General features: G+C 37.2%; 1 protein-coding gene across 3 annotated transcripts in view; it reads right to left on the bottom strand.

Moving 5' to 3' along the window:
* Positions 1-24,965, bottom strand: part of PIGG (phosphatidylinositol glycan anchor biosynthesis class G (EMM blood group)) — an 80,111-nt gene that overhangs the window by 48,154 nt on the left and 6,992 nt on the right. Inside the window, exons 5-10 of one of the 3 annotated variants that reach the window (XM_026792896.2) lie at positions 23,619-23,757; positions 19,820-20,032; positions 12,410-12,627; positions 9,871-10,152; positions 5,884-5,958; positions 2,644-2,783 (exon numbers count right to left, since the gene is read on the bottom strand). In XM_026792896.2, the coding sequence (XP_026648697.1) occupies positions 5,932-5,958; positions 9,871-10,152; positions 12,410-12,627; positions 19,820-20,032; positions 23,619-23,757 (879 nt within the window). In that variant the 3' untranslated portion in view covers positions 2,644-2,783; positions 5,884-5,931. Of the gene's footprint in view, positions 1-2,325; positions 2,784-5,883; positions 5,959-9,870; positions 10,153-12,409; positions 12,628-19,819; positions 20,033-23,618; positions 23,758-24,965 lie in introns of those variants that run through there. The other 2 variants (XM_014266506.3, XM_074532584.1) reach the window with 2 other exon arrangements.

The following is a 24,965-nucleotide window of genomic DNA, read 5'->3' as shown; positions in this document are numbered from 1 at the left end:
GCATGTGGAGCTGCACATGCAGAACCCTACTCAAAGACAGACAAAGGTTATTTCTCACCCTGGGTTCAATCATAGCTCCAGTTAGGGGTGACCCAGTGCAGAGAAAGATATGGACATATTCAAATTGACACGACTTCCAATTCACAGGGACAAAAACCAAACACAAAAATAGAATCCTCTCTCCCTTCTCCCCTCTCCTTCCGCAACAGCAACAATAACAAAAAAAAAAAAAAAAACCAAAAAGAAACAAAAAAACCCCCACAGACACACACACAAAAAAAAACCTCCAAACAAACAAAACAGCACCAAAAAGTACAAAAAAAAAAGGCACAGAAAACACCATAGTAAACCAAAAATATGTAAAAAGCTTTCGGTTTACCTGAATGGGTTGCTTGGAAGTTCCTGACAGGCAACTAGTGTTAGAGCTGGGCATACAGGATTTCCCACTTTTGTTATAAATTAGGAAGCACCTGCTCTATCTGCAGCCTACACTCCATCTGTGTTATCCCCCTGAGACCCCTACAGGCCAAAGCTACAAAAAGTTTAGCTGCTTTCCAGGCATACTTAGCACCAAGAAATCAGAGGTGGGAGAGTATTAAAGCAAGAGAGATCTTTGAAAGTTAAGTCCATACACACACACACAATTTTTATAAGTCTGGTAACATTTCCAAGAGTAAATAAACATCTCTGGCAGACCACATGAGTAAAAGCATGTATCTAGAACAAAACAAACTTTTCAGGTGCAGGAGTATCAGGTCCTTGTTTCATGGCCTTGTGGCACCAGCACACTCCAAAGAAAAGGACTGTCTGAATAAAAAAATCTGGCTCAGGACATAACTGGACAAATAAATCTTCCACAGATGCTCAGGATTAATTGTAAAAATTCTCACAGTCACACCAAATCATACCTCATCCTGCTCACACATTGGCTTAGTTCATACTGAAGAAGTGAGTTATCTATTATATGGACTTGATATAGGAAATATGACATTTTTTCCTCATTTCCTGACCTCACGAGCAGAAATGCATGCTGAAAGCTCTGGTGTGACGGTGTTCACAGGGGTCCTAGGATGAAGGAAGAGATGAGGATCTGACTCCATGTTTCAGAAGGCTTGATTTATTATTTTATGATATATATTACATTAAAACTATACTAAAAGAATAGAAGAAAAGGTTTCATCAGAAGGCTAGCAAAGAATGATAACAAAGGTTCGTGGCTCGGCTCTCTGTCCAAGCCAGCTGGGCTGTGATTGGCCATTAATTACAACCATCTAACATGGGCCAGTCAAAGATCTACCTGTTGCACTCTACAGCAGCAGATAATCAATGTTTACATTTTGTTCCTGAGGCCTCTCAGATTCTCAGGAGGAAAAATCCTAAGGAAAGCATTTTTCATAAAAGATGTCTGCGACACTCTGGTATAGAACAACTGCTATAATGCAATAAATTCCCTCATAACTCATGTCTTTCAGCACTTATGCCTGTCACTGCAATTAGCATTTCATCTGTGAGGCTGCCAATAAATAACAAGTCTCATATTAGTCCATTTCCTCATGTCATTTTTAATGAATGATGAATGACATTTCATCCATGTGTTGTAAAATACTGGCAAGAAATCTATTTATCTTACACAGCAGAGCCTCTTCATCTGCTGTTTGCAAAACATTGACTAGACAGTCAAAAAGTATTGCATCTCTATCCACTAACTGAAGTACATGAGACAGTTCAAGTATCACTGAATAGTAACTTTAGTCCTTAAAAATACTGAAAGGCATTAGAAAAAGCAGAAGCCTTTCTCTGCTGTCCTTTCAGTTATAAAAATCCCTTTCATGTTTATCATATTACACTCAATAAATTCCTTCAGCTTTTCACCCACACATTACAAGCATGTGATAGACAAGGAAGATTTCTATGTGCAGCATCTTCTCCTGTGACTTCAGAAAGTTTGGAATTATGCAGAACCTTCCTGCCTGAATTTCAAAAGTTTAATTCTATTAAGCAGTTTTTAATTTCTCAAACCAGACGCTGTTGACTTACACATGGAAAATATTTACTTTTTGCTTCTGATAAACCTATCATGTATAATTGGCATTAATTAGGTATGTCATGGTGCAGGGCAAAGATTATAAACTATTGATAGTACACAAGGAATTACTCCTGCATGAAATAGAAGTGAAAAAATTCCTTATGTCACTTCACCATTTATCTGCTTGTTTGCAGATCTTCCTGATCAGAGACGATATAGAAAAATACATATTCCACCAAATTCAACACACATTAATTTTTAAATAAGGCAGAAAGTGTGACAATAAATCAGATACCAACCTTGTCAACCAGTGTCCAAAGTCTGGCCGATGAGCCCACTGAACACCTGTCTGATTCAAGGATCGAAGCAGCCGACAGCAAATAAGGATGATCCATGGAGTTGCTAAGCTTATCCACTTATCTGATCCTTTCATGAATTCAGAGGAAGAGGTAGCCTTGCCCAGTTTTGAATTACTTGCTGCTGGAATGTCTATATTCTTGCACTCAGAGGATTCCTCAATACTATCAAAATTTTGTTTCACGTTGGTGCTATGTTGAGGGTCACATTCTTTCAGAAGAAAATTATTTCTACAAAGTTCCTGACACAGCACCAAACAAAGTGTATTGATAAGAAAATACCAGGTTTGATGTTCCTCTTCTATAAAACTGCTTGCCCCCAAACTCAAAACATGGCCAATAGTTCCAGCCAGAATCAGGACATCTATTTCTGACCAGCTATAACTGGAAGCAACAGGATTCTGAAGGAAAAAAAAAAACAAAACACAAAAAAAGCAGTGGTGAAAAAGTATGTAAAACTTTCACTTGTATGTATTCACCAATGAAAACAAAATAAATAGCAGGATAACTTATATCTATCTTTAGAAATTCAAAATTTCAGTGAAGCATACTCAGCACTACAACGTAGTAATGATTTTTAAAACTGCATTCTGTTTAAGGAATAAAACTTCTCTATGAGTAATCATCACAACTTTACAGATTAAGATTCCCTACCACTCTGTAACAGAAGGTTCAAAAGAAGTTCATGCCCTGTTGCATATTTGTAGAAGTAAAAATAGAAATCCAGCAGAAATCTTGAGATATAGATAATAGGTAATTCTCTAGTAGTTGAAATCTGTGATATCTTCAACTCAATGCAGTGACAGCCTTCACTACTCAAGCTAACAAAGTTGCGGCCTGATGGCACCCCCATGACCTTGATTAGCTTGAAATGCGTCTTTCATCATAAAATCTACTTTAAACCATCTATTACTTACTTTACAAACTGTGCTTGTCTAAAACCACAATATTTTTTGTCTAATGCCTTCATTAGCTTCATTAGCTCAATTTCTTGTTCTCAGCAGCTAATTGGAATTGCCTTACTATTACTACCTCCAATGGTAGGGCTAAAGAGAAAGCCTAAGGGCATGAGGAAGTTGAGAGTACCCAGTTTATTGCTGTTATCAAGTAAAGAACCATTTCAGCACATAAACAAAGCCATAAAAAGACCACAGAGAGACACAACCATGGTAAGTATGCACTAAGGAAGATCATAAAGATGACCAAAACTCTTCAGCCATTAACTGACAGGCCAGTAAGAAATCACAGGCACAGCTCTGAAGAGCATCAGTCTGGACTCTGTAACAGATAAGAGAGAAGTGACAGCACCTGGGCGTTACAGATATCTGAGCACCTGTGGATCTGTATCAACTCATTAAGGAGAGCTTCAAGAATGTCAAGGGTGGGGAAGAGGGGGTGGTGAGGAACATGCTGGAAGCAGGGGCAAAGTAAGAGGGGAAAGGAGAAAGGATTCAGTTACATAAAAGCAGGAGCCAGTGCACATCTCAGACTGAGCCCTGTGCCCGGTCACTGTGGTCTATCCTCTCTTACCAAATCCTCTCCTATATTCTGTTCAACCCCATTCCCTGTCCCACCTGTGGGTGTTTCAAGATGCAACTGCGAGTAGCTGGGGACAAGCCTGTATGTCAAAAACTTGAGACCAGAGCAAGTAAAAGCAAGAACCAGAGGACAGTGGAACCACCAGGAGCTTCCTAACAATACCTTAATGAATAGGCTAGCATACATGCTTCTGAAGAATTTTGGGAAAGACATTGTCAATACACTGTCACACATTACTATTTTATTTTATCTAATTTTGCACTATTACAGAATATTATGCAGAATCTCTTATAATGTATTTGAAGCACCTAGTGAATCAAAAATGTAGAAGCCAGACTGAAATTACTGCATGCCATTTTTACTTCAGAACAAAGATATCTGAAACTACTTTCACATTCATTTCTTTAACTGCGTATTTTAACTACATCATCCTCCTACATCTGACCTATGAAAAGCTTTTTTAAAAATCTTGAATATTCACAGGGATAAATTTCACAGAGAAACTACTAAATTAAAAGAGGCACAGTGTATAATAGTACAGTACACAGTTTAAGTCATGTTAATAGAAAATCAAACCAAACTGACCTTTGAGCCAATAATAAGTAAGCAAGTATAAAAAATACATGTAGTTCTGAGCATCTTAAATGCAAGTATCATTTGTGTTTATGACTTACTGACAGCAGCATATGTATTTTTGTCAATAAGCAAGACAATGTACCACCGAGAGGACAACAAACACATGATGCAAGAAGATAGTTAATGTTATTAGGAAAAAAAAACTTTTTTAGGAAAAAGTTTTGCTTTAGGAAAAAAAATAACTTTTGCAAAATTGAAATTTAATGAGATGTATGTGAAAGAATGCAGGAGCTATAACTACAATTATGACCTATTCAAATCTTCTTCATTTCTTGTGTTCTTAAAGAATACATTACATCAAACTCATTTAACTTAAAACAAAAACCAACACAACACAACAACACAAACAAACATATAAACAAAACCCCACACAACCAAAAAAGTCTTCATGAGGTTACACACAACAATAATGGAGAGAAAAATGCCAATAATCAGAAAAAAAAGCCCAGGTTCAATCTAAATTTACTAGCATTTGAAATTTCTTTGGTGGAAGAACAAACTCAGGTGTATTTAGTACTCTGTTCTGAAAAGCAAATACCATAAGCTGGTATTTGGAACAAAAGGACAAGGTAGTCTCTGCAAAGACCAAAGAGCATGAAATTCACAAAGCTGAGACAAGAACAGTACATGATGGATCTTCAGCAAGTTTAAATCCCAATAATTCTATCATGCTGACCTTAAAGATCTTGGCTAACTAAATAAACGAGCATGTAAGCACCATCAGCTTGCAGAGACAAAGAAATCTGAGATCCTAAATAAATGAGAATGAAAAAGTCCATGATATAATTTGTCTTCTTTGTAAGACATAACATAAAATCCATCGAAGGACTGGTCTCTTGTATCTGGTTTCTGTCAGCAACCGACATGAAAACTGAAGAAGTGATGCATTATCAATGGGGAACATACAAAAACCTCATTAAAATGATGGCATTAATGTGAAATGTCCCAGGATCAGAAATCTGTATCTCTTGCCTGTTTGTCTCTCCTAACTTCAGTGAAAAGAGAAAAAAATTACTCCTATATTTACATCAAAGGATTAAAATCCAATGACATTTACTGATAAACCACATCTCAGATCAGAGTTAAATCACTATGCAAAATTGAAAATTATGATGCAAATTATAATCTCCCGAGCCCCGATAACCTTCAGAAACTCTAGAAATGTCTTCATCAAGGTTTTCTACATTTACTTCTAATTCTTTATGTATTAACTGTGCCTTATTACGAATGCCGTGAGTATGGTGTCATACACAGTCTAACCTTCGATTTTTTAGATTGTACCTATTTTTTACATTTGGTTTAAAGGCATTGAAATGTAGGTCTTACTCTGATATTCACAGCTCTGTTTTTCCAGCTGCAGAACATTTCCAGCCCTCAGGAACTAAGCAGACACTCCAGACACTAAAAAAAACAGTATTACTCTCAGTTTGTTTGGTATCTTGGCAAAAAAAACTTCAAACAAAAGCTTTTGCTTAGAAATCTTTAAATGCCAGGCTTCAAATGATGTAAACATATCATCTCCTAAGACAAGGCAACTTCAACAACCGATGTATCAGCACTAATATTTAAGCAACATGGAAACTGACCTCTCTGCCCCATCTTTGAACATACCTTGCCAGCTTGCAAAAGTGTCAGTACATAAATGACAGAGTACATGCACCTTTGATCATTAAATTTTGAAACTTCTTCACTTTGAAATAAAGCCTCCTGCACTCTAAGTCTTATTCCAGTTACCTTTTTTTTTTTTTTTGTGATTAACCATCTACAGCTAATGCCTGAGAAATTCTGCTACTACTTTTCAGAGGAGAAACATTTTATTTTTCATGCTCACCATCACTCACAATTTAAACACTTATCATTATGTTCCCTTCTGATACTTGCACTCCCTGAACCCATGATTATCTATGATGGTAACTTTTCCATGACAAAGTACTACAGATCACACTTGCTCCTACATTTTCACAGCAGTTTGGGATGATTTTTGAACACTACCTGGTAAAGACACTACCCAATCAGCTTTCTTCTCCCCAGACCAGAAAATGAGAAAAGTATTTTAGGTGCAAATGCAAAAAAATGTAACATTGTTCAATTCATCAAGAATATCAAAAAAAGGAGGAAGATCAAAAGTACTGTTATATGAACAGGTGCTTTAAAATAAACTGAAAGAAAGACATTTTGTATATGTGATAAAAACCCACTATAATTCTGCATAATGAAAATTCTCAAAATCTCTACTTGACAAGCCTTAACTTTTGTATTCTAGTTCAAAAAAATGGTTAGTTTTTATTTCTAACAGAAACAGGGAAAAAACCCCACAATTAGTAGTAGTAAATACCATGCTTATATCAACTACCAAGCACTTACAGTGAAACTATGAACAAGAAGTTAAAATTTTTAACAATTTTCTGGAATTCATAAAGGGCTGCAGAACTATTTAAAGCGTGAAGTATCACTAAAAGAAGGGACTGGTTCTGCTAGAAACACAGCAATCAGAATCTATAAATAACCATCAGGAAGCAGATGCTAACACTCCCTGCACTGGTCTTCAGAAAATTCATGAACTTGGTAATCAGTTTCTATATTCAGCCACAGTGGGGAAAAAAAAGCATTACAAATGAGAAGCACTTCAGAGAAATCTTTAGAAGAGAACGGAAACAATTTGAAGGAAAAAAGCTCTGAAGCTATTAACAGGAGAGCTTATCTTAATTACTTTTAGAATACCTGCATTTTATCGTATAGCTTGAGCTTAGAAAAGGCTTTTTAGCTTTTTTTTTTTAACCAGAAAGGCCAAGATTCAGGATTCTATTCCCACCATCAGAAGGTGAGAGCTTCAGAATTCTGTCCGAAGTGGACTCCACAGGCAGATTCACAATATGGAGATGCACAGGTCGCAAAACACTTGGATTCAGAGATATTTTAGCATAAGTGATACTCACAACTCACACAGAAGGCCCCTTGAGATCAACACACAGCATATGAAAACAACCCATTTCTCCCTGAAACCTAGGCATTCTACTGGAAAGGGCATGAAAGATGTAGATGAACATTTGGAACACATCTTCATGACAAGCAGCGCCAGATTTATACACTGCTCCTTTCACCTTCTCCAGACTCTGTATTTGTCTAAGCAGACCCAAAAAAACCCCACCACATCATTCTACAACAGTCTTGAGACTGGTAAAAATGTTATTCAGAACCAAGTCACTGTTTTTACACATATCTGGAATGCAGGCACATACTAACTAAACCCAAGAAATATTTCAAACTTTGTTTGGAACTTGAACAGACACAACAGAGCCTCCCTGACTGATGTGATGAGATACATCCAGTAATTCAGTCACCTATGGAATAGGAGTGAAGACAGGATGACAAAAATGTATTTCTACTGGTCTGAATATAAAGTCATGTCTGCCCAACCACAATTACTATTGCCTAAACTTCATAAGATTTACTTAAGCTTCCCCCTTTTCAGATATATCTCAGGTAGGAATAAAATCACAAGAACAGCTTGGGATGGAGAATCCAATATTTTTAATTTCTATCTGCCCCAGACCTGGAAAAACAAACACATAACAAACCTGGAAAACATTGCTGAAAATCTCATTTGTGTATTATCAACTTGAAGCAGATGGTCTGAGGGTAGTGAGACACTAGAACAGGTTGCCCAGAGAAGCTGTGGATGCCCCAACAGGGTCAGGCTAGACAGAGCTCTGAGCATCTGGTCCAGCAGAAGGTGTCCCTGTCCATGGAAGGGATATGGAACCAGATGATCTTTTGTATCCCTTCCAACCCAGACCATTCTATCATTCTGTGATTCTGTGATATCATTCGGTGATCTATCATGATTCTTTCAGACTATCCCCCTGGAGAAGAAATGTATCATCTCTTGCAATTGCTTTCCATGCTACTGAAGTGGTATGTACGTAAATTTTATGGAGGTCCACAAAATGCATCGTATTTAGATTTCTACTGTTTACTAAAAGTAGAAAACCTAGTAACAAGATGAAAAACAAGTTAATCTTTTGTAGTTGTGTTTGTCATTGCACACCAAGTACATGTGAGATTTCTACAGTGAAGCTGTACTTCTACTTATTTCAAGATTATATTTTTCTTCTTTTTCTAAGAAAAAAAACCACTTAGAAATTATGGAAACAAAAATATAATCTGGCATAGTTTGAATAAAATATATTAGCAACCCTACTTATAAGAATTTAAATCTACACTCAGGAGTTATAGCACATATCTGCACAGACAGCAAAATAAATCTTTACAGAGGAATTCTGAATTTTCTGAATTGTAAGAAATATAGCTGTTACAAAATGTTTCTTCAAGTTGGAAAGTTTGCTCTTTTCTTTGATAGAGCATGTTGTCATATCATAAAAGCAATGTACTTGCCATATTTCGTCAGACACTAAAAAAAGGTACTAAACCCCCAAGCTTGATTCTACGAAACAGATTGATGAAGGACTGTACTGCATAGAGGCTGCACCATCAAATGGAGTACTGTGAGCAGTGAAGCTATTGAACATTAGAGACCTTTGAAAAATATGACTAACAAGCAGTAGAAAAAACAGCTAGAAGCTTATTTTATGATCTGATAGACAGCTCTTAGCACACTAAGTTTCACAGTGCAAGAAAAGGCATTGCAAATTCTCTTTCCTTTGAATTACCTGTATTCTACTGAACACAAGCAATAAAACTCATCAAGTAACATAGAGAAGGTAACTCCTCGCACTGAGAATACTTCAAGAACTCCAAAGATTTTAACAAACTCTATTTCTTAAGCTTAAAAAGTAGAAAAGACAGATTAAATTGTCTCTCTCTGCTGCATTTTCAAAACTATTTAAAAAACCCCAAACATTAGTAACACAAATACAAGGTATACTTACAGCATTACTCTCTGTTGTATCATCACTTTTCCTTTGTTCATATTGTTGTAAAGCATTTTACATCTTGCTTTAATTGCAATTGTGAAACCTAACTATGTAAAAGCATAGGATTTGTACAATGCATAACTGTTTCCAATCTCATAAAGTCAACCAGAAAATTTGTACAATATTTTAAAAAAATTCTTCAAATCATGTCAAAAAAAGCACTTCTTAGATCTTCATCAGGTCAGTATCATGCCACAGCGACAACAACACATTTCAATTACAATTTTAAATAATAATACATATTCATATTACATTACAAATAAGAATTTCTTTAAGCACACGCAGAGAAAACACAGTTTTAACTGACAATATTATGGAAGACAGAAGACAGTACATGAAAGATAAAATATTTTGAAACACAATTAATGCATGCTCTCACCTTCGGTGGAAGTCTGTAATTCTCTAAGATCTTTGCAACAGCAGATAAAATACCACACATGAGTGCAGAAATCAGCATCATCACTCCAACTGCTGTTAACCAGGACATACTGCAGAAATAGCACAAACTTTCTGCTGATGTGCATACAATGACATGAACAGCACACAGCATCAGACACATCAAGTAAAACAGCAGAGAGAACAGTGGAGGGGAGAGGGGCACTTCAAATTCTGCCCGCTTGCTCAAGGCTTTTGGAACACTGAGCAAAAGCAGTATCAGAACCTAGAAAAAAAAGGAGAATTAATACTTTGAAAATTGGGGTTAGCTAAAGCATGCACTAAGAATTCACATAAAAAATCATGCTGCTGTCATCCATGTCCCTATGCTAATATGCATACTTTGTAAAAAAAGCTATGAAGAATTATGTTGGAATTCTTTTCCCCCAGTAAGATATTACCATATAAATGGGAGAACCCAATATTGTCTTTTCATTTATTAAGGGCTTAAACACACAAGTTACCAAGTTTAATAAATCATAATTTGCCTCCTCACCTGTGGCAACCAATCATATGTATGACCTTCATTCCCTGTAAAAGATCTTGAACTCCCAGTATCAAAATAGCTCCTGAGCAAGCAAATTTGACCCATTGTTTGTCACCTGTAAATGCCTGAAGTTAATACACTCTGTCAAAGGCAATTTATTTCCTGTATGAGAAATACATATGTATGAGATCCTGCTGAGCTAAATAGCTTCCCGGACGAGGGGAAGTTCTCATACCATCACACAAGCGTATGCTGAATTTCTCGTTTATGAATTCTCCCAGTACTTCTTTTATCTCTCCTGATCTTAGCTGAATTTATAGGTTTTACTTTCACTTTGCTCTGACCTGCACACAGATCAAGCAGAATTCCAAGTTTTCTCTTACATAACTGTGGCAGCAGAGATGATCAACACAAAGAAACTTTCTGCAACTCATATACAAATCTTTATCAAAAAGTGGGAAATTTCAGCCACACGCTGAAATGTTTGCAAGCTGCAGAGATGGAGCTAGGACTACACTGATCTCAATCAGCTGGTGCTAGAGCAAGATTAAAAGAAATCCAAAAAAAAATAACTATATCAGACCACTGTCAACCTGTAATCTTTCACTGTCACTTGTGAAGACCTATGCCTAAAATTTTTCCCACACTACAGTGAGACATAGTAAAGTAGACAAAAAAAAAAGCTTTGCAACAGTCTGCTGTTTCTTCATATTCTACTGCATATTTCATTTGGTTATGAAAATATGCAGTTATGGCTTAAGTCTTACATTTCAGCCCATCACTTAAAACCAAAACAGCACTCATGGCAGGAAAATGCTGAAACTGTAGGTATCTACCAAACTAAATTTAGGTCTTTTGAAAAAATGCACTGTTACCAGTTCACATCTCAGAGGTATTCTCCTCATCCGAAGTACAGGATAGATGGCATTTATAGCATAATGTAGTTTGAAGAGACATCTGAGTTCCTCTACTCTTATTTATTCAGTGAAGGTGGAAAATCAATATCAAGGCAAACACATTTTGGAGAGCAAGGCAGTTTCTTTAGTGTTGCACTGGAGAAAATAAACAACTCCAGCCATTTTGCTGGAGTCTTACAGCTACGCTAAGCATACACTTCTCAACAAAAATTTCTGTGGTTAGTAGCTGCATATTTCTTTGATGAAGACTGATTGTGTATTACACCTAAGATTTGTTTTCAAGAAATAGTAAGCATCTACAACTGCAGTCCAAAAAAAAAAAATATCTAAAGTAACATTCAACAAAGGGCACCATGGAACTCATTCCTGGGAAGTGATCAGCAGAGTGACTAACTCCACTGAGCACTCTACCAGAAAGCCATTTCAGAAGCTCTCTGTATGCAGAGAGCAGTGCATGGGAGACAAGGCACAGAGCCCTGCCAGGACAAAGGAGACCCAGTACTTGAATTTTCCCCAAAACATCACTTGGAGAGATCCACTTAAAATTAAAGATTCGGTATATCTTATCCTTGTAACTACAGGAGATATGAAGAGGTAACCCTACAGCAAGTATTTATTTCAGGGCTCTAAATCTATCAGTACAAGGAACAATTCCTGGAACTGTGAGAATTTTCCATATAAGGTATTGCCTGTTTGGAGCAGCTATACTCAATATTAGATAAAGAGGAACAGCTAGGGATTTACTTGCCAGACTCTTTTCCTTTTTCCTAATGCAGTAAAGTCACTCAAAAATAGGAGGCTAACTAATATGGGAGTAATTAAAGTTACAGCACATCTGCATATCTACGGTAACTAGATACACTAAAATGTAAGTAATTCATATCAAAAGCACTCTGGAATAATTTTAAAGGCCAGATTTTACTTTAAAATGAGTATTGATCATGCAAGATGAATGTCAGTCAACCCTAAGAACCCATATTCAGTAATTTTAAAGAATAGTAAGTGTATACATTACATATCCAACACCAAGATACTTTACTTTTGTGCACTTAACTTTTACACAGAAAAGATTTTCATACCTCCATGATGATCACAGTCCCCACCATCATTGAATACATGTCATATTGTGCCACTTGTCTGCTTAATGAAGAACTCAAAGTCTTGAGGGCCTCTAAGTATTGCTTCAGGACCTTCTTGCCAAGATTTAAGAGTATTTCTGAATTATTCCCCTCTAAATACAGTTTGATCCAATTACCATGGGATTTTTCTGCTATCTTAAAATGTTCATACCCAGGATCTGGAGAGAAAGAGAGATAAGAAAAGAAGAAAGAGGGTCCATGAACAAAGATTACTTGGAGATGTGATCATATTTTTATATTTGCTTGTAAAATGTATAAAAACATATAATTGGTATGGCAGTTGAGAAGTTTTTCATGGGTACAAAATTACACTATCTTTCTGCAGCAATACCAGCTACTTGGAATAAAAGCAATTAATTCTAACCTAATAAACTGTCAAGACCTCTAACAATTGACAAACTTATTAGAATAACCATTCATTTTTACAAAATGTTTCCAGGACAAACAATTTAAATGCTTCAGATACTGGAGGGGGAAGAAAGCAATGCTGTCGGCCAGAACACATTGTACAAGCTAAGTAGGAAATTATCAAATAGCTGATGTCTAGGGAAAACACCAAATGACACACGTCACATCAGCTGGTAGTACGGGTTGGATGAGTGGATGGTGAAGGTGGACTGAGAACTAAAAAAAAGACAGAGCTCAGAGGTTTTTAATCAGCAGTGTAAAGTCTATCTAGCTGGAGGCCTGTTAGTAGCAGCATCCCCTAAGAATCAACACTGGGTCCAAAGAAGTTTAATTTATTCACCAACGACTTGGATGAAGGTACAGAGGCCACCAGTGCACAAGTTCCCTAACGACACAAAGCTGAGGGGGTGGCCAACACCCCAGAGGGATGTGCAGCCCTTCAAAAATACCATGCCAAGCTAGAGGGACAGGAAAAGAAACATCTGAAATTCAACAGAGGCAAGAGCAGGGTAATCCTCCTGTACCTGGGGAGGAACAACCCCAGGCACCAGCACAGGCTGGGGGTGACCTGCTGGGAAACAGCTCTGTGGAGAAGCACCTGGGGGTCCTGGTGGACAACAAGCTGTCCATGAGCCAGCAGTGTGTCCTGGGGGCCAAGGCCAATGGGACCCTGGGGTGCATTAGGGAGAGCATTGCCAGCAGGTTGAGGGAGGTGATCCTGTCCCTTTGCTCAGCCCTGGTGAGCAGAGGGACATCTGGAGTTCTGGGCTCCTCAGGACAAGAGAGACATGGAGCTCCTGGAGCAGGTCCAGTGGAGAGCAACAAAGATGATGAGGGACTGAAGCATCTCTTCGACAAAGAAAGGCTGAAGGAGCTGGGCCTGTTCATCTTCAAGAAGAGATGGATGAGAGGGGACTTCATCAATGTCTGTAAGTATCTGAAAGGAGGGTTCCAAGAGGAAGGAGCCAGGTTCTTCTCCACAGTGCCCAGCAACAGGCAGAAATTTGCTTGTTGACAAGAGGCAACAGGAGCACAGGAAGTTCTACCTAAACATGAGGAAGAACTTTTTTATTCTGCGGGTGGCTGAGCACTGGAACAGGTTGCATGGAAAGTTTGCAGAGCCCCTTTCTCGAGATATGCAAAAGTTGTCTGACACATTCCTGAGCAATGTGCTGTAGGGGATCCTGCTCAAGCAGGGCAGTTGGACTAAATAACCTGCAGTGATCCAGTCCTATTTTACCTAGTCTGTGACTCTGCTTTTCAAATACTGATCATTTAATACAGTATGCATTCACAATACAAATTCAGTTGATAACACATGGAAAGCAAGAGCATTATTTTCAGAACATCACAGCTCACTGGAACTTATGTTATGCATAAATATTCACATTTATCTGCCTTTTTTCCTGAAAAATATATGTTTAATTTCACTTCACACTAATAGTACTTGCTATTTCCCTGCAATTTGATTTGAGAGGTAATGATAATTTAAGTAGAAAAAGTCAATTTGGAAATTTTATACAATGCGCAGTTCTTCCCTCTTTAGCTTTAAGTAGGGTGAAACATTTGCTGTACAGTTTCAGACAAGAAAGGTTAAAACAATGAGTGAAATAACTTTGCTGTCACAAAGACTTAAGTTGCAGTTCTTTTTCACTCCTTGTAGATGATCAATGTATTCTACTTGGAAAAAAAAAAAAGCCTTTATTTTTTTAAGCCTTTTCAGCAAAAGTGCATTATTAAATCTAGAAATATTTTAAATTTTATTTCAAGTGAATGAAGCTAAATGAAGTATTTCTATTCTCAAATCATATAGTCATGAAAGAATTGTGCTTACTATTTTCATGTCTCTTACCATACAAGACATTTCATAATTTACTGTGGGCTGAATTCAAGGTGAGAATTTTAAAAGGCAGGGTTTAACTCAAAATGTGCAGTTTGTTTTCCTAAGACTTCTAGCAGACACCAAGGCATGCTGACCCTGCTATTCAGAGGACTTGCAGGAATCTGCCAGAAAGCACAATCCAGCCAGCAGCAAACACCTGTTTATCAAGATAGCTGCCAGTGCTCACAGACAATTTTATTTCCTTCCTGTAATTCTTTTAACTTCCCTGTAAAGTTTCTCATTCAGTATATTTGAAATAAGAGTTAAATATTCATACATTTGAGGACATCCATAAAGGATCATCTCAAATGAGCTTTAATCAAACTGAGATTTGACACGACATTTTTTCATTATAAAGAAGACTGAAATGAGTTCAAGCTATATTTTGAAACATAAATAAATTCTCTCCACATCTTCTGCTCCCTTTTCGTGCTTCTTGACTAGTCTCCCTCTTCAGCCCCTTCAGCATTTTTATTTCATTCTCATCTATTCCTTTCCATGCTAACTGCCCACCAAAACTATGGTGTCCCTGCTATGAAAGATGACTTTTTAGCCAAACTCTCATGAATGAATTATTTAAAGATCTTTCAGACAGGAATAGAAGACCATGGTTGCCAAATTTCATTGGAGAACTCCAGTTATATTGGTTAAATGGCACATTTATATGCAGAAGGCATAAAATAATATGGGTCATGGGCATTAAGTTGTTGGAGACGCATTTTGGTAACAGATAGGTAATATTGGGAAGTCATTCTCATACAAGATACTTATAAAACAAGTCAAAATTGAAGCAAAATCCAAAGAAAGCTTGCCCAGCTGCATATTTCACAAAGCACTGGCAATGTTTTACCTGCATATTATTACATTAGCAATTTCTGCTTCAGTCTCACTACCATCTTATCACAACCAGATGGATAAGCTTTGCAAGCATGTTTGACAATAATTTCAATTAGTTCCAGTCACAGGCAACAATAATTTAAAAAGAGTTATATGAAAGAATGAATAATGTAAAAGTGACTTCTCCAGTTTCAACATATACATGTCCCAGTAAAAGTCAAATTATTTCAATCTACCACCAGTTCAGGATCAGTCCCAAATTGAAAAGCTTGCACTCATTTTAATAACACCAGCCAACTTGCTCTGCAGAATGGCTCTTCATTCCACTGTAAAATGTCTTTCAAAGACGAGGTCCTAATTTATCATTCAACTACATGTTCAGAAGTTCAGAACATAAGGGAAGCATTACTAGATACCTAGGACTGCCTATCTTACACTGAGGTATAAACTTGCTCAAAAACCCAAAGTGTGTTTTTAGATAATTCTTCTTTCAGCTTTTTAATTTTTGCTAGCTATTTTTATTCTCCTTTTTCAGACTTTTTCTTTAGCTGCATGTATCCACACCTATCAAAAGAAAATCTCATGCCTCACATCACAATTTATTATCATGTTTCAAAAATATATGTTTTAAATAATAAAGCCTTTAGTCAATCTCCAACTTTCCCATGTAAAATTTCATTTACTTGATGATATAAGTGTGAGGATTCTCTTGAACCTCAATAAAGCAAAGCCCAAGTCCCATTAAATGTTGTGCAACATTTTTGTTTGAAAATGCATGTTTATGCGAACAAACGGGGGGGGGGAAGTTACTGACCCGCCTTCATTCTGCTCTTTATTTATTTTAACAGATATATTTAAAACATACTTGAAGATTAAATTTTTGTGTACTGTTACAGTTTGCTCTTAACATTGGAGCAGTTGAATTCAGGGAAACCCATGGCTTCTTTATGAAACAGCTTGTTAAAATCATTCTGCCTTCCCATCTGACAGCAATTCAATTCAACTGACAGCTGACTTCATATCACTGTGTTAAGAAGGAAACCAATATTCCACCAAAAATGAATGTACATTTTATGATATAGCTTAAACTGGGTGAGTCTTTTCCTCACTCTGTCATCATCCTCATGGTCCCAACAGCTGGTGCTCTAATCTCTGTGCCGTAAATTACAGCACTGGACAGGACTTCAAGAGTCAAAAATATATTTTTTTTTTAAAGCAGCAAGGCTTATGCTATCCTTGCAAGTACAGGCATTTCTCTTAGCATTGAAATGGAAATATTTTGATCCACTAGTTGTTACTAGAGGAGAATCCGCACTGGAAAGCTTGAAACTGCAGCAGCAGTTTCAATATGAGTGATGTCCAGCAAAGCAAATGGGAGTGATGTCCAGCTGAATCCAACTATCTTTTGGGGTTTCTATTACTCCAAAAAACCTGGCAGAAGACCTTGTCTGTGGAATTCAGAATTTATAGGGCTCAAGAGCTGTCAGCACAACTCTGCTGAGTGCTCAGATGTTCCATAAATACAGATTAAAAGGCTCTGAGTAGGGTGAGTTAAAGAAGATTGCTCTGACCTGTGTCCCGTCAGGTCTTGAATGTTTACAGGTATGAAGCCTCTACAACCTGTCTTGCCAACTCATTCCAGTGTTTGACAAATCGTACCTAAAAAGGTTTCCTCCAAATTTTTTGTGAGAATCACCAATTAGACCCTGGTCCCATCTTGTTTATTGCCTCCCATCATATATTACCTACATTGATAAGACCCCTCCTAAACAGTCCTAGCACCCTCAGCCCCTCCTCACGACAGACATTCCAATCCCTTCATCACCTTCGTGACCACGCACTACACTTACTACATTACATCCACTAAATTATGGTACTGAGAAGCCCAGCACCAGACCCAAGACTCCTGATGCCCGCTCACCACAGCTGATAGAAGAGGCAGGACTGACCAGCTGATGACTGTCCTCCTAATGCCACCTTGGATGCCTCCTATTGCCCTTCCTTCTACAAGGGTGTTCTGCTGCCTGATATTCAACTTGGTATACCCAGTCATCCCATGGTGCTTCTTCCAGCTGTCTCCAGTCAGCCAAAACCCAATCTGCTATGAAACATTTGGATTACTTCTTCCCAGCTGTAGGATTTAGCTGAATGTTTAGGGAGGCCTTAGCAAAGGCCTTAAAAAAGTCTAAGTAGATGACACATCTTTTGTCCATTGATGCATTTACTCCATCATAGAGGGACACTAAATTAGCCAGGCTCAATTTTCCCATGGCAAAGTAGTATCAATAATTTCCAACAACCTTTCTGTCTTCCACATGTTTTAATATGTCTTCCAGGAAGATCTGTTTTGTGATCTTAACAAATACAGAGGTAAGGCTGACTGGTTAAGCAGTTCCCAGAAGCCTTTTTACCTTTTTTAAAGAGCAGGCAACCTTCTTGAACATGAATCAGACTACTGAATATAGTAACTTCTCTGCAAGGTAACCTCCCACTAGGGGAATCCGGAGGGATGTCCATGTTTCTGTAGTGGGATAGTGGGATGGCATTTATCTCCACTTAAAGGCTATGCAAAACAAATGGCCATCCATGCAGCTCTTGAGTTACATATGTACGTCACTGAGTTAGTGACATTGCCTTTAGTAGTACTAGGCCTGAAGTATCCACATCAATCAAACACTAAAGAAACAGAACATATTGTTTCCCTGCCAGTCTGAACTGAACAGACCAAAGCCTTGCACATCTAGGACACTCTAAGAAAAACAAGACCCCCTCTAAGAAGTCAACAGAAACAGGGGAAATTGACATTAAGATTCTATAAAAAAAGCTTAATTTGCACCATGTTATTGAGACTTTCCATTACTGAAAGGAGAGAAAGCCATTGTGGGTGCTTTGCCGCCCAAACTCTTTCCAGTATGGTAGCCCCTTTAATAAGTTTGCAGTCACAAGCAAGCACCATAAAAATTTCTCACATTTTTATCCTCAGCAATCTTGACTTTCATGTTTCAGATGAAAGCTACAAATTGAAATTAAATTGTTCCCAGACAATAATAAAATGAAAATGAAGATATAAACAAGAAGCTGGTAGAAACTCCAGCCTGTTTCATCAGTGTTTGCAGAAATACTGTCAGATGGGAGTTTTGTGCTGGCAGTTTCAGCAATACAGTCATATCCTGAAACCCCTCAACAGGGCAAGTTCCTCACTTGACACAACTGGTTTAAGTGAAGAAATTTGTGCAGAAGAAAAATGTCAGAAGACATGAAGCATGGGTCCTGCTATAGGCATGTTGCTGCTACAAGCAGAATTTGTTCTGTTGAGATTCCTGGACAAGGTTTAATTATGATTTGAAGCCATGATGTTGAAAGATAATTGATTCTTGACCTAGAACAATCATTTTTCTAAAATCTACGTTGGTATTCACTTTAATTATTCCTAGCAATACAACAGCTCTGCATTCTCATCTAGTTATTTTAATAACTCAAGAGATTACAAATCAACTGACAAGCTTCAGAATCACTTTAAGACAACATCTTCTAATGTCAATGGTAAAATATTCTCCTTCACCCTCTGACTCAATTTTTTTAACAAAATTATCATATTAACTTCATTATTTATACTGCAGTTTGTATCATGCTTCCTAATGAAATACAACATTTTGCTAGGTTTGGTTTATTTTTTCTACTTGTTTTTTATTCTTTCCTCCAAATAAACACACACACACACACACATATGCATTTTTAATAAGCAGTTCTCTAGGTTCTCATTTCAAGTAAATACATAAAAATGAAATAAAAAGATAACTTACCCTAAATTATCTCCCAGCTTTACTTGAAGCATCTTTTTATTTTAACTAGAAAATTCAGTCCATTGTGTTAATTCTCCAAATAGCTCAGAGTCAGTGTGCCCTATATAGAACACCTCACAAAGAGCAGTTATGAAACCACCGAGATTTAACTACACAGGCAGTTTTACTTTAATCTTACTCCATCATTATTTTTGCTCTTTTGCCAACTAGGAATATTAGTAGTCATTAAAAAAATTGTATTCAGAAGCAGTATAAAGTAGGTTGCAGTAAAGATTGAATTCAGTACAACTGTTCTGAATCCTGCTCTCAAAAGAATAGCTAACTTGCAGTGCAATGCCATACTATTGAATTTAAAAGTCCAAACTGTTTTATAAACAATCTCCTTTTAGTATATCTGTAACATCTTTTTAGCTAATTTACCTTTTTCATATGCAGGCGTATTCTCTTGCAGCAATCTGCTAAGCTGGAACCCATTCAAGTGCACAAAACGTAGCTGTTCTCTCATTGTCTTGCCTCCAACAACTGGCAATATAAGGTTCCCAACACTGTTTCTTGAAATTGGTAGGCCAAGACCTATTGCCAGTGTGCTAGCTAAATCTGTTTGCTGCACATGTTCAGGCTGGGCTGGAGGAGCTAGAATGACCAAAAAAAAAAAGAGAAAGAAAAAGAGAGAGGAAAAGAAGTGTTTCAATAACAAGCCCATTCTATTTGTCCAGAGACAGCTGGCACCTTTTTAGATTCAAAATTGTTTCACTGGTGTTAGATCAGCTATTTTAAGTGGTCTACAGAGAGCTGACTGATCTTTCTCAGCTGCCATCCTCTGCTGCTGTAAATCCAATATTTATTAAATTCTTAGCCAGTGCCACTCTTTAATGCTAATAACTACTGTAAACATAAAATAAATGTTATACAAGTAGCAGTAAGAAAACAGATGGTCCAGGACATCACCTTAGTATCAAATTGCAGCCTACATCCTAAGAGGGTTTCATAACTTTTACATTAGAAATAATAGAAAACACAACAGTAGGTCAATTTAATATATGAACAAAGAATGAGAACCTAAAATAATGCTGACAGCATTCCAGAAGCATCTTGATATGACAACAGCTCAAGATTTAATTAATATCAGGTTGCTAGGGAAACAGAACTAGACATCAGGTAAAGAATGTTGAGGCTCCAAATCCATGGCTACCTGCAGGAAAACCTAGTGATTTTTTAAGGGTCCTGTGTAAGATTCCATTAACTTACTGCAGTTATCAGGATTAGCCTTCAGTCCCACAGAAATCTACAGACATGAATGATTTTATGAACATAATGAACCTTCTGTTTGTTTTGCCAGCTGTTTCTTTTCATGCTAAACTAGTTAGGTAACATTGGTTTTCTATATGCTTTTATTTCGTCCTCTTTGTAACTTCAAGCATTGAGTGTTTTGACTTAAACGCAGTATAGAAAGAATTCTATATAGTCTTTATTCCTCTCAAGGCTGCTTTTAAGAGCATTAAAATTTGCCTCATTTCTCATCGAGCTCTGATTAATCCCACACTTGTACAGAATGCCATCTATAATCCGTAAAGCCTCTTTGCATGAGTGCCTGTATGTCAGCAGTTTTCAGATTTTATCTTTAAAGGCAAGTTCTTAACTGGTAAAAAAAAAGCCAAACTACCCAAACACATTTAGCCAATCATGGGTGACACATCTCTGTAGAAGGCTATACAAGTAATACTCTGACAGCATACTAAATGTAAAAAGCCCACAGGATAACTATTTTGAGGTCTACCAAATTAACCACAGTACATTTTGTTTACAGTAGGATCATAAGGAGCAGTCACTAGAATCCTGATTACTGTACCAATGAAAAGTAAACTGCTGGATATTTACAAAGGCATTAGAAATCACAAATGCTGTCCCAAAAGACAGGTAAATAGACACAATTCACTGAATTGTAAGAACTGCTCATTCAGGTTAAACCTCACAGAAACTAATTCCAAGGAACAGGAGACTGCATTTACAGAACCTATACTCTTGTGGCCTGGCTGTCAACACATGCTAGTGAAATTCATAAAATAAAAATTTAGCCAAGAGTTTTGATCCACTCTTGACTTTGCTTTGTTTACAGACCTGAGAAGAGGTCAAGGACTACTCAAGCAGTGCTTTCTACTGCAGCTGGATAACAACTTTACAGGACAATCTACCTCCACCGTGCTGCAGGAACTTCCAGCAAGATAAGTAAATCAAGTTTCTGCACACAGGTTTTAGAAGAAAAGAAATCACATGGAAATTAACAAGTGGCAGAATGAAAGGCAGAAGGGAGTATTATTTTGAGGGAAATATTCACTCCTGGTATAACTGCATTCTACCTATCCACTCAGTCAGGAAGTTTGTTTAAGCAAAGTCTACAAAGTAGACTAAAGATTCTCTATCACCCCATTTCTTTATTGCCTCTTGCCTTTAACTGTCTGGTTTTTGGTTTTTGTCATTACCTACAAGTAGAAAATCAGCTTTAGAACCATGTGAACTCACATCAGTTATATAAAATTAAGCAGCCTGTACAGTAAACAAATGGTTTACTGTAAACACGGTCCATATTCTATCCTTAAGACTTAGCAATCAATAGTTATGTTATCAGTGTCATCACCTCTCACCGTTTCACAAGGGTCAGATCAATTTAATGTTAAAAAATAATCAAATAATCCTACTTCCAATAGTCTCTAGTATCCCAAGGGCTTTCTTCCTCCTTCTGGGGGACTCTGTGTGAGAAATTTTCATTCTTCTATCCTAGCTGCCTGAGAGAGAAGAATAGAGGCCAAGGAAATATTCTGGCCATGAAAGACACAGTTTCAACCTACTTCAAATAGGATTTTGGATATATACCTATTCATTTACCATTAGGTCAATATTCTGACAACACATCTCATTAGCGCTCAACATTTGGATAGGACAGTGCTGTAAAAGATTATCATCTCAGAAATACACAATTCTCTCACTGGTTACAAAGCTTCATTCATGATTCACCGAGATAGAGATGCTAACTTTAGTTGAAACCAGAGTTTTAGACCACACAGAATGGGCTTCCAAAGTAACTGTAAAACAAACCAAAGCACTTTTCAAAAAGAATTCTAACATAATATAAATTAAGAGTTGCCAGTGTGTTCTTGTCCTGGTTTCAATTGAAACAGAGTTGATTTTGTTCCTAGTATCTGATACAGGGGCTATGTTTTGGATTCAGTATGAGAATAATGTTGATACCACACTGATGTTTTAGCTGTTGGTAAGAAGGGTTTATGCTAAATCAAGAACTTTTCATGTCCTGTGCTCTGCCAGCGAGCAAGAGAAACTGGGAGGGAACACAGTAGGAGCAGCTGACCTGAACTGCTTTAAGGAATAGTCCATGCCATAGCACATCGCAGCCAGTATACAAACTGGAGGGAGTTGACTGGGGGCTGTGGATTGTTGCTTGAAGGTGGGCTGGGCACCAATCAGCAGGTGGTGAGCAACTCCATTGTGCATCACATGTTTCTCTTGGGTTTTTTTCCTCTTTCTCCCCCCTTTCCCTTACAATAATAAGTACTATAATCTATACATAATTATTATTGCTATTCTTGTTACAGCTATATACAGTAGTAGTGTTCCCACCCTATTAGAGTACACTATGCACTGGTATCTACTGGAGCCTTACACCAAGCACCATGCAGCCACTCACTCACACCCCACATCCTGGTGGGGAGGAGAAAGAAAAGGTAAACCTCATGGGTCGAGACTAGAACATTTTAATAATTGAAACAAAATTAAATATTATACCAATAATAGTAATGAAAAGAAGACGGGGGAAGAATAAAACCCAAGAGAAACAAGTGATTCACAATAAAATTTGTCACCCCCTGCTGACCAATGTCCAGTCCATCCCCAAGCAGTGACTGGGAGCCCCAGTTTATATACTAGGAATGATGTTCCATGGCATGAAATATCCCTTTGGCCAGTTCAGGTCAGATGTCCTTGCTATGCTCCTTAATGGCTCCTCTTGCACCTGCTCAATGGCAGAGCATGGCAAACAGGAAAGTCCTTGATTCAGAGTAAACACCAAAACACCAGTCTGTTATCAACATTATTCTCATACTGAATCCAGAAAACAGTCCTGTACCAGCCACTAAGTGGAAAATTAACTCTATTCCATCTGAAACTAAGACAGTTCTAAAAAACGTCATGCGTCTTTGATCCTTACCACTTCTCTTCCCAAAAGCAGAGCTGATAAACAGAAGGGGTGTGTGCACTTCTCCTTCTGAAGAACCACCATGGCTGCCTGTTTCAGACATTCCATGATCCCCACAAACAACTAACAAATTGGGAAGAGAAGCTTCCTCCTGCAAATCACAGAAAAAAAATCTACATTACCATACAAACACAATTCATTTATATTCATTTCACTATCTTCATCATTTTCAAACATGAATATGTCTCAAAATTAACTTCAGTTTTGAAACTTGCTCACCCTGGGACAGATAATAAGAGATCACTGCAATTAAGTGTAACCCAGTAATAGTAATTTTTAAAAGTTAAGGCATATTCATATCTAACATGTTTGCCAGTATCTTAGCAAAAAAAAAAAAAAGGCACAAAAAACCTATTTTAAAACACCTTGAATTTATAGAGTTACAAGAAACTCTCTGGAAGATTAAATAAAGGCTATCACCATGAAAAGAAAATCAGGCATCCCAGAAGAGCATCATTAACACAGAAATAATCCCCCTCTTCATTCCCTCAGCTTCACTAAGTTTTAATATAAATGCCAAATTACTAATATTGTGAATACTAACATAATATTAATTCATTATTAAAAAATAATCCTGTTTCTAATGGTTGATAGTTTCCCAAGGGCTTTAGGGATGGAAATCTGACTGATTTGGGATTTAAATCTAACAGTCAATGAAGACTAATTGATAATGATTGTTGAAGAATGATGTTGAATGAGGTGTATGTTTCTGAATAAAGAGAAACAGAAAGTTAAGTGAGGCCTGTCCAAGAATTTTGAGCTAACAAATCAAAGCAGCAGAAAATTGACAGTCATTCAACAACAAAGTACTTTTGTATCATCTCTAGTTATCACCAGTACACACGCTATCCAAAAAATAAAGTGCTTTTACTATGTCTGTATTCTAAAACAGAGATAAAGGCTTGAATATAAATGGCAAAAGCAAAGATACTAAAAAGCAGAAAACTGTAACATTCCTGGAACTTCCACACACAGGATTTAACCTTTTTTTCATGTTATAGTACCCACTTGACTAAAAATATTATTAAAATTTCATGATCAGCTATTCTGAATTGCAGTAGCCAAAAACAAACAATAAAAAGAGCTTCAGGCCTCCTGGAACTAGGACTTGGTATTTCAGTATCCAGACTGCTTAGGTAAGTGACAACTAGTATTTACAAATCTAAAAACAGATTCAGATGTGCTACATTTACCATAAAAAAATGCAGATTAAGACCACCACTTCCATTTGAATGTATCAGCTATCTAAGAATTACATATGCCTTCATAATTCTGGACATCAGAGCCATTAGCTACACA

Source organism: Zonotrichia albicollis, chromosome Z, assembly GCF_047830755.1.
Source record: "Zonotrichia albicollis isolate bZonAlb1 chromosome Z, bZonAlb1.hap1, whole genome shotgun sequence".
Lineage (NCBI taxonomy): Eukaryota > Metazoa > Chordata > Aves > Passeriformes > Passerellidae > Zonotrichia > Zonotrichia albicollis.
This window is presented reverse-complemented; position numbering and strand designations above follow the sequence as displayed.